The sequence below is a fragment of the Homarus americanus genome, unplaced genomic scaffold, assembly GCF_018991925.1.
Source record: "Homarus americanus isolate GMGI-L3 unplaced genomic scaffold, GMGI_Hamer_2.0 scaffold32583, whole genome shotgun sequence".
Lineage (NCBI taxonomy): Eukaryota > Metazoa > Arthropoda > Malacostraca > Decapoda > Nephropidae > Homarus > Homarus americanus.
Window position 1 is genome coordinate 14877975 of NW_024713129.1, and position 12700 is coordinate 14890674.

General features: G+C 36.6%; 1 protein-coding gene across 1 annotated transcript; it reads left to right on the top strand.

Annotated features, from left to right (window-relative positions):
- The first annotated feature begins 1120 nt into the window (after positions 1 to 1120).
- On the top strand, positions 1121 to 9786 carry LOC121868454 (myosin regulatory light chain sqh). The gene is made up of 5 exons (XM_042369102.1): positions 1121 to 1270; positions 5763 to 5951; positions 6120 to 6220; positions 6795 to 6923; positions 8513 to 9786. Exons 2-5 carry the CDS (start codon positions 5768 to 5770, stop codon positions 8615 to 8617), a joined length of 519 nt encoding a protein of 172 aa, XP_042225036.1. The 5' UTR covers positions 1121 to 1270; positions 5763 to 5767; the 3' UTR covers positions 8618 to 9786.
- Positions 9787 to 12700: the final 2914 nt, after the last annotated feature.

Below are 12700 nucleotides of genomic sequence, written 5' to 3' on the forward strand. Positions count from 1 at the left end.
ATATATATTTAATCCACTTGTTACTATTGAATTAACGACGTATATTCAATTGTTCAAATAATCTCTGTAGCATGATTAAGTTCTTATGAAGATTAGGAACTCCCGTTTATTTCATATGATGATTAAATACACTCTAATGCTAACCTTACCTAACAGAATAAAACAGAATCTAACATAACATACCTCCCAAATAGAGTTAGAATGTTTAATTACCAGGTTAAATAATCTTAGCAAATACAATCCATATATCACATTTTGAAATCCTACATACAAATATTTCAAAATAAAGAAAATTAATAAGTATACAAGTAATAAAATAACTGCTCTGGGAAAGATGACAATCCCCTGTGTATATTTCGTTAACTGACACCAGAGAATTATATATCACTTTGTGTATTTGTATTTTCTCTCTCTTTATACATAACTATGATATTACATGTATGAGTAACCATGTGCTATCCTAATAAGCTTAAATAAATAAGCAAACAACCAAAAAACAGGGCACTCATTATACTGCCAGCGGAGTGAGTCAGGTAACCTCCCTCTCTCTGCTCCACATCACCATTCCTCGAACCTTATAGCAACAGCATAAATCCTGTTTTAGGTCCTTGCTTCTCATTTCAGCTCTTTGTTGGTGAAATTGAGATCCTTCGTAGTGTTTGTGTCAGCACATTACAAACTGTCGAGGTCAAATGATCTGTGGGGGTCATGATGGGGTGACCTGTGACACAACCCCTGTGAAAGTTTAATTATGAACACCTGATGTGATGTAAACACGGTCTTTGCTTCAACTATTCCAAGATATGATTATTATTTTATATATATTTGACTTCGAAGATTGATTAACTATAATGGTATTACGTCCTTATTTTGGCATTCGGGTGTATAATTACAAAATGCTGATAGCTGCCATCGTAGACTCAGCTGTAATCTGCTGACCTAGAATTTCCAGTACCATTCGCATACTTTCTCTTTCTCTAGCATCCTAATTATTACCAAATATAGACATTTAGAAGTATCTGCAGGTGTTTTAATACTCAATATACACTAAAAGCTAATTAAAATCACTGGGTATCTATTATTTAGTAGTTAAATGAATGAAATAAGACCATATTGTCAGATAATGAGATGTGAGTGTGAGCGAAACTTTTGGTGGTTGACGTCCGGTTGAGGGAGGTAGATGGCAGCAGCTCCTCGCCCCGGCCTCAGTGCTTAGTCAACACCCGCCGCTCTCCTTGGACTCTTGCTACTTCAACCCCACCACACAAAGGTAAGATATTATTGTATAGATATTACCATGCTATTAATTATCTACTATGGATGTAATTAACCTGTAGGAATATAGATCTAGGGGATAGAAAAGGTATTAGTAAGGTTCAATGTTTTGGGGCGATGTGTCATCTTGATTCCCAAGAGGATGGGGTTCGGGGTGGCGCAGTGCCTCGTGCCACACCCTCTAGCTTTCTCTAAAAGGTGTGCACTTATTGACACTTACCTATTAAATTAATATAAAAATACCGTAAACTTTCCCTAGTTGCTATTATTTCAAAGTTAAAGGTAGTAAAATTTCTAGTTTGTGTCTTAAACATAGCTGGGCCTGTAGTCATGGGGGGTCCTAGTGCTATCTTTGTATCTGCTAATTTGGGTAAAAGTGTAAATAATAAGCTCCACTTTAGTATTATTTTGAAATTATTTATATAATTCATGTTTATATTTAGATATTTGTTATATTATTTCAGTGGTAAAGGTGTAATGTAGGTTTGTATCCTAAATATATGGAATGGTTTGTTTTCTTTTGAGTTGTATTGGAAACATTTGCTTTGATGTTACATATATAGAATTAAAACCGAGGGAGCCGGGAAAAGACTTAAAACTTACCTAAGAAAGGGTAAAGAGATAGTCTATGGCCTCTGTACTGTCTGATTCTATATGGAATGAACCACTGTGCTGCCTAATTTGAATACTGTTAATTTTGCTGTATACGTACAGTAGTGGGAATAGGTACGGCGCCCCTACGTAAAAAATCACACTGAATATTGGTACGGCAGCTGTATAATGGACTGTGTTGTTAATGGTTAGGTTAGGTTACATTAAGTTAGGTTTCATTAGGTTAGGTTACATTAAGTTAGGTTACATTATGTTAGGCAGAAAGAAGACCATCTTAGTAACTATCACTGTGCAGCATTAGACAGCCATGCCAATAAACAGGACGTTTTACACATGGCTGCTGTACCTGTATCCACTGCCTACTATATATTCCGAAGTGGTTCATTCATGCTGAAATCAGACACAGTTCATTGATGGTTTTTGTCAGCATTTCAAAGTATATACTGTAAGTGTTTTGCTGTAAAAAAGGAAGACATTTACGCCCGAAGTTTTAATCACTCTTCCATGAGCAGGGGGTCATCATGTTTCAACCAAAATTAAAAAAAAAAATCGTGAAAGGCACCACTATAGTGCTTAATGGGGAGGTGTGGTGATAAAATTAACTTATTTCAATCAAATTAATTTATAATACTGTATTGGAATTAGTCATTCATTTTACTGCCACACCTCCCCGTCAAGCACTGTAGTGCCTGTGTCCTTTGTGACTTATTTTTAACATTGGTTGAAACACGACGACCGCCGTCCATGGAAGAGGCTGATCATAACTCCGGCTGTTAACCCATATTAAAGCCCTGAGCCTATAATACATTTTCATATTTTTGTGTCAAAGGCTCACAGCCACCACCTTCAGACACCTAGCTGTACATTATGCTGTTGCATTTTGTCCTCTACTTGAGTGTGTTATGGGCCTTGGGCTGTCATTCTGGAGGAAGAGGGATCATTCTTCCATCAATTGTAGTGTACAGTACTGTGTACATTTTAACATACGGTACACTGTTAACCCCTTGTATACGGGGCTCCCTCTGAGCTGAATAAAATCATCTGGCATTAGCCAAATAAGATATTAAAAGTGGCGCCCTGTAGTGAAGGGGTTAATGCCATTAGTCTTTAGGGAGAAGCTTTTGCAAATGGTTGACAGGTACAGTGGTATGAAACCTTTTAGAGGCATGTCCATGGTTATTAGGTTGATGAATCTAATGTAAGTTTCACTGTCAGGAGTGGCCTTGCATTACAGAGCTATTAATCTAGCTGTGACTCCCAACTGCAAGTGTGAGGTGAGGAGGCCTTACAAGGCCCAGCCCTTGTCCTAGACACAAATACTTACACAAAAACGGAAGCTTCAGCCTTCTATTTCTCAGGTCATTTGTGATTAGATGATTGTCACTTAGGATCACTGTTTCTCTTATTTATGGCATCTCCTTGGAGCTTAAGATGATGAGGAAAGCCTTGGGATGATCATTATTTTAATACTATTTCCGTGCTCGTGTGTGTTAGCCACAGATGCCCTTATCGTAGCTCTCCATGTTGCACAGTCTCTTGCAGTCTCTAATCAGCCTCCTAACCACTCATACCTTGCTCTTAATTCAGTGGTGATATGAATACCTGTCCCATTGTTGAGGCTGGGAAAGCTTTACAAGACCTTCCATTTAATTTTCCATGGTCTCTCAATGCTGTTGTGGGTCAATCTTTAATAGAGTACTGTACTGTACTTGGGGTCTCAATAAACCAATTTCCTATTGCCAGGCCTGGAAATATTATTTCACCAGGATGGAATGGGATAATGTTCCTCTTAGAATATCTAGGAAGTTGAATCAGGATGTGTGACTCGGATTGTGAAATAAAATAGTTTTGAAAACTACAGAATCCTTCACCATCATACTGGACTCAATAAGGATCACTCATGGAGTGAAGGTATCCTTAAAAGGGAGAAGGCTGAAGAGGGTTGCTGTTAATATAAACATGCAATACAATTCATACTCTGATCCACCAGTTCAAAAGTGGGTACAAATTAACATCACAAGAAGATTCAGTTGCACCGCTACACACAGGACTGCTCAATACTTGTTCTATTATTGTAGTAGCTAAGTGTTTATTATTATTTTAAACACATTTGGTGTTTACTGCCACAAATTCAGGTTGTTAATTGTATATGTACATTACTGTTCAGTATATGTTTATAATGCAGTGCACATGTGTTTGTTTTCTGATTCAAGTTACTTGAATAACAAGCAAGTTAGTAAACAGAGCCAACATATATGGCATTGTGGTCATTAAATATCCTGATATATTGATCAACTTAGCTTCATAAGGTGTATAACTGAATCCCAGATGTGGGATCTAGTATCAGGCAGATATGATAAGTATTTTTTTCTTTTGGAGTTGTCTGGTATGGACCTTCAGACAAGTTCCATTGGGACGTTTATTGATTACAATCTGGAGAGTATTTAATTCAGGCTGACAGGATTTTGAGAAAGTTATCTCACCAGCAACATATTTCCCCTAAAAGTCTCAACTTAGTTTCTTCCTATTAAACAGTCTGGCCACCCCAAAATTTCATCGCTGTGTGCCTGGCTAGTAGAGGTTTTACTGTACTAGTGAGAACAGTCTGGTTTTGGCGAAAGCTTGCAACTGGAAGGACAGGTTTGGCTCTTGCTACCTGCTGAATAAACATGTACTAGGTGACCAGGATGAGTTAGATGGACTGTAAGAGAGACATGTCTGTTTAGTGGCTACATCACCTCTGAAAATAGAATCCCCAGTATAGAGTCACCTTATACACTAACGAGATCACCTGATTACTTAATTGACCACAACATGTTATATAAGATTTTAGGCAGCATATTTGTGGGTTATTTCCTAATTAATGCTGAGGAATCTAGTTTGGGTTTGGTTAGGTTAGTTTTGAGTTTGTTACAGTATTTTTAAAAAGATTATGAAGCTGCTTGTGGAGTCCATCTTTAATCCTCTTCAGTTTGTTTATTTCTTGAATATTTACAAACTCATTTCCTTTTTTGTATTCATGGGTTTTTGCCACTATTCCTTGCGTGTGTGTGTGTGTGTGTGTGTGTGTGTGTGTTTGAATATCTTTGGAATTTTCTCTAAGTACTGTCAGCCCTGTTGGTATTTTTTATTTATTTTTTTTTTACGGGAATTAGCCCACCCAGGCACAGGTCACTGACCCACATCGGAGCCTGGGGGGCGAAATAATAATAATAATAATAATAATAATAAAGAACCACAAAGAAATACAAAATGAAAAAAAAAATCAAAAGTAAGAAAAACAATTGAGACCCTGCAATTGTGTGTAAATGAGGCAGAAAGTCAGATCAGCAACCTGGGACTTGGTCACAATTTTCGTGATGCCATGTGGCAGCAAGATCTACCATAGACAACACATTCTGCTTCCAATATCTTCCCAGGCGGTAGTACCTCCCTGTTTTGTAGCTGTTAAGAATGTCTGCAGCATTCCCTTGACTGTTTTTCATACCAAATATAAGATTCACTTTTCATTTAATAAATTTACCAAATTCTTGATAGTTCATTGTTCCACTTTTTATTTCCTGTACAGATGACAAAACCTAACACTGTTTTATGTCACTCAGATTGTGTTAGATCTTGTCTATTGGATTAATGACCAGAGATCCATTGTTTAATTTTATTACCGTACCATAAATGCCAAAATACTGTTCACAAATTGTAGTGAAAATCGTAAATACCTGTATATGGTCAAAGAATTTTTGGGCATAGCTAATCAGTAAAGTTTATGAAGAATGTCTTTGACTTCAAGTATATTTATATACACTAAAGCAACTCCATTGGCAGAGCTGTTGTGTGTTAAAACATACCTCTGATGAAGCACACCTTGTATCTTTCAGTCAAAATGTCGTCCCGCAAGGCTGGAAAGAAGACCGTGAAGAAGCGCGCCCAGCGTGCCACTAGCAATGTCTTCGCCATGTTTGATCAGGCCCAGATTCAAGAATTTAAAGAAGCCTTTAACATGATTGACCAAAACCGTGATGGATTTATCGACAAGGATGATCTCCATGACATGCTGGCATCCCTAGGTCAGTGCTAATACAGTCATCAGTTGTTCTAGCCAGTAAAAGAAACTCAATACCATAAAAAGCTGACTCTTTAGTAGAAGCCTTGCAAGAAAAAAATGGTAAGCTTGTAGAATGAGATAAGTGTTTAGGATGTTATGCCATATAATTTAACTGGACATTACTCCTTAGGCAAGAACCCCACCGATGATTATTTGGACAGCATGATGAATGAGGCTCCTGGACCCATCAACTTCACCATGTTCCTCACACTGTTTGGTGATCGCCTCCAGGTTAGTTTATTTGGAATCGTTTATACTAATTAGTTTTCAGGAGTGTAGACTATTTATTACTCTGATTCTCACTGAAATTTAAGTTCCCTGGGATTGAAATTCGGAAAAGTTCCATTTCATCATGTAACCTGCCGTCTGTAGTGATCAAATCGACGTGTGATATTTTTATTCTTCTCCATTATATCAGCCATTACTGTACAACATAGGAAATTTGATAATTGGTTTTCAGAAGACTGGGTTGTTCAGTGGGGGGGCTAGTTGGGTTGTGTTTAGTAGGTGAGATGTCCTGCTTGAGTGAGTTCCAATATTTTTTTAATAGTGGCTTCCATACACCCAGGTCTATTTTTCTAGGTACAGTAATTCACCCACGTAGAGGGTTTTAACGGTTCTTCATTCCCACGCATTATATAATCAAATGAAACTGGATTATTTTATGTAAGACAGTTTGAAAATAGATAGTGATTTCAGGTAGTGATATATACTGTACTTTAGTCATTATTTCAGGACTGATGATTAATAGTTTATTCATTATTATCATCCATTAAATGTATTCTCAATGTTTATCTCTTCACAGGGAACAGATCCCGAGGATGTCATCAAAAATGCATTCGGCTGCTTTGACGAGAACAACCAGGGCTACATTAATGAAGAGCAGCTAAGAGAACTCCTTGTGTCCATGGGCGATCGCTTCTCAGATGAGGACGTAAGTTTTACACACGGTGACTTCTATCCTGGCTCTGTTGTATAGCTAGGAGAATGTACTGTATCAGTGCTTGTATTATATGATGGCTGGGCATTAGTGTGTTGTAGGATCATGGGGTGTAAGGGTATTGTGAAGCCCAGGGGATTAGTAAGTGTATTGTAGGATCATGGAGCTTAAGTTTTCGTATTGCAGAATGGTGAGGCATCGGTCTTTGTTATGTTGGTCGGCCTGAAGCATAGGTATGGCTCTGTGAATATTATGTAATGAAATATGTTTGACCCCCAGTATCTTTTAGGGAGGTTAGCTAGTTTATCCGATTCTGCATAGAACTTTTATTTTATATACCTTGTGTTTGTAATTACATGTCTTAGTAATATTTTTTAATACAATGTCTTAATTATTCTAATATGGAAAAACAGAGCAGGTGACATTAGAAGTGTATGTCTCAAGAATATATTTTTGGGTTGTGGCTGGTCTAGAACTCTCCCGGAAAATATATATTGTGGAGTTTTACGCTTCACCAAGCTCTTCCAAAGAGACTGTTCAAGGTATTATCAACAGTATGAGAAATATACAAAATTGGTTGGAAATTTCAAATGGTTATAACAAAGGTTTTGTGTCTACTTACTTCACTCAGTCTGGGTGGTACTGTTGTTACTAAAGGGGGTCACTATGTACATTTTGGTCTCCATCCATCTGTCACTGGGGAACCCTTTTGTTTTAGATTATTGTATTAGCTAGGAAGGATAGTGGAAAGAGACATTTTCCATTTAAGTTTATTCAGCAAGGACGTGACACGAGGGCACCTGCGTTCATCCTATTTTCTAACTAGATAACGTTGAGGGGGGAGGGGGGGGATGGAACTCACTATACACCCACAAAAACTAAAGAGAAAACATTAGGTACACATCACTCACCGATCCTTCAGTATCGACGGTCGCCGGGCCCCACACAGGAACCTCACACCCACACTTCAACAGCCAAACTGTCTGTCTTTTCCTTACACTCCTATCCTGTTGTTGAGGCCTTTTTCAGTCTCCAATCAGAGTAGGTTTTTTCCAAGGGTCCTTATGTTCTGTAACCCTCATTGGTTGGCACACTGTATGGGCGGGGCTATCTCCATGGCACCCCATATAGGTTATTTCCTTGAGGCTGTATCTAATTGTGTCCATTTGGTCCGACAAGTGCCATAAACATTATAACGGGCTTTCACATGGGTGTATGGGTGCCTGCCTGTGTGGGTGTTCCTGTTTATTACATGGTAAATTAATAGGTCTAAGAACTTGCCCTTAGCTGGTGAGAGGACATTGAGAGAACTGAGAGATTAATAAGAAGAAGAATACATATTGTATTAGACAATATGACACAATAGACGAAGGATTTTGGCAACCCTACTGAGACAACAGAAGCCACAGTGTTCTTTAAAAAATTCATCGACCACCTTAGTAAAGATACAGATAAGCGGTACTGGTAAGTGTAAGAGGAGAACATTTTGTATTTTTTCTTTTTTTATATAACCTGTAATAATATCGGAACCTACTTTTCATTGATTTAACGGGAGAAGAAACTAACCTGCCTTCTTTCGGCAGGTCGACGAAATGTACCGGGAGGCCCCAATCAAGAACTCCATGTTCGACTATGTGGAGTTCACGCGTATCCTGAAGCACGGTGCCAAAGATCTGGAGGACCAGTGATAAGTGAAGAAGCTGGAGTGCTCTCACACTACAGTACATAATAATTAGCTGAATTTTCATTGAGGGAGAGGTGGTGAATGTCAGGTGTTTATAGGGAGGAAATTTTTTTCAGTAAGAGTTTCCTCATAGACTTTTTGTATGCAGAAAGAAATTCAAATATGTTATCTATTTACTGAGTTTTACATCACGTGCAATGTATAAGTTTCTTTACCTTCATTGTTTAATAGTATTTGGATATAATTAATTCAGTTTGTATTGAGAAGTTATATAGTGATGTTCCTACAGTAATGACTGAAAGGGTTAATATGCATAAGCCTCAAATATTTATATAAAAAATTAACTTCCTGCAACATAAAGTGTGATATTTATGAAGTAACTTAATGGTGTAAGTTATATCATGCACAGTTATTATAAAAAACATGTAAAAGTAAGACCTGGACTCTTACAGGGTAATAGTTTCCAGAATATTACATTCACTGAGTACTTTTGAAGGACTAAAAGTGTAAGACTGTTAAAGAAACATTATTTTTACATTTATTTTTTTTTGAGGTTGTCCGAATCTTTTCCGATGCTAGTACAGTACATTTAATCAGGTTGAAATAAGGTGAAAGCACTAGTGACTTAAATACTAGTTGAACAATTGGATGTGCTTGTATACAGTATTGAAAAATCGGTTTCATTCAAGCATCCCTAATGTAATTAATTAGTACTGTGAAACGTGAGCTCACATGTAACTCCTATCGAGGGACTTAATTTGCTTTATATTGTATACAATGATCAGAGTACCAGACCCTGCTTTAACAGCTCTACTTTAATTCATATTAGCTTGCTATTTATTGCATTGAGAAAGTATATCTTCATAATCAAATGACTTATTAGTACTATATAGTGCCTTAGCATGAAAAAATACTAATAGTTACAGAATATTTACAGTTTTGTTAACTAATGTAGAATCCTGCTTGCTATTAATTATTTTTTGCAATGATACGCTAAAGTTTTCATTCCAGTAATGTATTGTATTTGACGTTCCTACTTTTTCATTGTTGAACGAACCATTTTGTTATATTCCCAACTTTTGGATTACATTTTCTATTGTGTGAACTCATTCCAGTGCAAAATTTTATACAAGGATTATACTCCGATCTTTCTAAAATAAATGTAAAATTTTTGATGGGCTTTTATCCTAATGCAACTATGGTATTTTGAAAAAGTCAAATGATTTGCAGACCATTATCAAAGTAATATATATTTTTTTCTTGTGTGTCCTTACCTGGTTTGTATCTCATGTGTGTTTGATATGTGATGCTTGTGTATGGAATGATATTGGTTGACCATGTGAAGTACAGGACAGTACAGTCAGTATGCCCTTAACGTACGTACATACATGTGCTATTACGTATATTTTATAATGGTAACATACATCTGAGTGAACTTAAAGTACACACATCCACAGATACGTACAGTAAATCCTCTGTGTCAAAGTTAGATTGCATCATATTGCTTAACCATCACCAACATATTAAATTGCACTGTTTTAAATTAAAGTACAGTAATGTTGTTTTGACGTGAAGCGATGCAGGACAACCACCATGCTATTCCTGACACCGAACAAAACTATATAGTTTTAACTCTTAATCTATTTTACATACAGTATATGGCACCATCTCCACACAATATTCACAATCATTCGGGGAACAGTGATTGGCACAGCCCCTGAAACTGTGCATATCAGAGAGGACATGACCCATAGCATCCCCTCACACCATACTCTGTTTCACCCTACATTACCCCCCACACCATATTCTCACAGCATCCCCTTCCTGTTATATAAATACTGTAACTTTCATGTAAAGACAATAGAAATTACAACATACACTCAAATTTTGTAGGTAAGCATAAACTTTTTTTTTTTTTCATGGCATCTCTGGCAACAGTTTGTAGCCTCACTCACCCAGTTGAGAGAGAAACACAAAGCAATACACGTCCATGCTCCTGTACACAGCGAGGATGTCACACACTACCATACATATACTTTGACTTAAAATAATAAAATCTTAATACCTCCTGGTTTTTATTTGCACATATGTGGTATTATTTATGCTTGTCAATGCTTGCTTCAAGACTGTAACCCTCTTGATATTAGTTTGATCATTTTTCTTCAAAGTATGACTAAAAATACCACTCTCCATCTTGTCTCCCATTTAATTTATAATGGGGAACACAATCTAATTCACAGTTTCACTTAATATTGTGTTTTCTAGGAATGTATCCACAACATATATACAGTAGAGGACTTACTGTACACTCCCTTGTGTTGAACCCCTACACACCCACACCTAGATGCTCATCACTTAGGGTTTACATTGTATTTTATATTGTTCCTGTACTTTATATCCTACAGTACATTTTAATTAAGACTCGATTTCAGTAACGAGTTCTTCATTTGAGCTGAAACTGCACCCTGACACTATAGTACTGGCAAATTCGTGATATCTGACCCCATTATAATTAATTAAATGCAAATTAGTTATTTTTAATATTACTCGTACCAAAATTTAGGTAACGTCTTAGTGTTGCCAGACCTGGAAAAAGTGCCATACATCATTTGACAACTAGATAATGAACTTGAGTGTTTGTTTCTCCTGTTTACAATTATGAAAGACTAATAAAATTTTAAACAGCTTTGTTACTTCAATAAAATACTGTAATTATCAATGTTTAGAGATAGGAATCCAGGTAAAAAAAATTTAAGGCAAGTTCTGCAATGTACTTGGACTTCTAGCAGCTGCTTAACATACAAGGTTTTCAGGAATGCATGCAGTATAATAAGGCAATGCTGACTGTACAGCATATCATGATTGCTTGAGATGAAAGTGACAGTGATTGAATACAAGTGTGAAATACAGTATTGTGATTGTCTGAGAAGGTAGTTTTTTGTGTGGACTCCTTTTATCTTCAGATGATTAGTACAAGTGACAAGATGTTAATAAAATTAATAAGTGTATGAAATTAAATGAAACCTTCACTTGCTACTAAGAACCTCAGAAGGAAAAATGAGAAGTAATTGTAAAGTAATATATTTAGGCGAGGACAAAGTATCATAAATTCATCCTCAAAAGAGTGTCTATTGGTCCATATAAAATTTATAAGAAAATCACTCCACACTGAGCAATATGACAGCTTGGTGTAATGTGGGGTCTGAGCACATCTCTGAGAGTGTGGGACATGAAAACACCAAGAAGCGTCTTCCACAATATATGGTCGAGGGTAAGCTGTTTAATACAAGATTAAAAAATACCTCATCTACAGTCAATAGCTAAATTATAGTGTAGTTCAGAAGCATTTTTAAATTGTATTTAAAGCAATGGGAGTTTGAATTGTCATGATGGTGTTTCTTGGTGACCAAAGAGTGGTGATTGGTCTGAAAACTTTGCATGATCAGCTTGTGAAGTCTCAATTCATGGTACTGTATATTCTTAAGAGGTAACTTTTGATTCAAACACAACTCGCCACAATCCTTCGCTCAAAGACAGTCACTAATGAGTAACGACTCATGATTCTTCTTTCAACTCCTTACACAATTTATCGCATGACTCATCACATGACCCATAACATGACTTATAAACTATAACATTATATGACCCATTACAGTGGTATTTAGTATCACGGTAACCAAATTTTACCAGGGATGCTGAATATTAATTATGTTGCCCTAGATATGGGGTGCTGTACCTCCACTTCAAGTAAATTCATAAATAATAATTTATGAATTTACTTGATTCATCATTCATTACTCATGACTCCTGTTGTATATATGGCCATACACGATTCATCACGAATGAATCCTCTGACCAGGTGAGGATTCGAAATCTTTCAAGTTAATTACACGCAGGTGTGCACATCCAGGAGATACAGGGTGTTCATAAATGATTATCCTAAAAACAGTATATTCTCATGTTTTAATCAGGGTAATCATTTATGGACACCCTGTATTTCGGTACATTTATAGTCAAAAGTTGCTTAATGACCAGTTAATGTTAATGGATAATGACTAACACACTTGCACATTAACATTACCATAGG

Bases quoted from the DNA above. Each gene is read 5' to 3' on its own strand.
- LOC121868454 (XM_042369102.1), top strand. From the start codon at position 5,768: ATGTCGTCCCGCAAGGCTGGAAAGAAGACCGTGAAGAAGCGCGCCCAG. The intron at 6,221-6,794 runs GTTAGTTTATTT...ATCTCTTCACAG, and splicing joins TGTTTGGTGATCGCCTCCAG to GGAACAGATCCCGAGGATGT. The intron at 6,924-8,512 runs GTAAGTTTTACA...TTCTTTCGGCAG, and splicing joins ATCGCTTCTCAGATGAGGAC to GTCGACGAAATGTACCGGGA.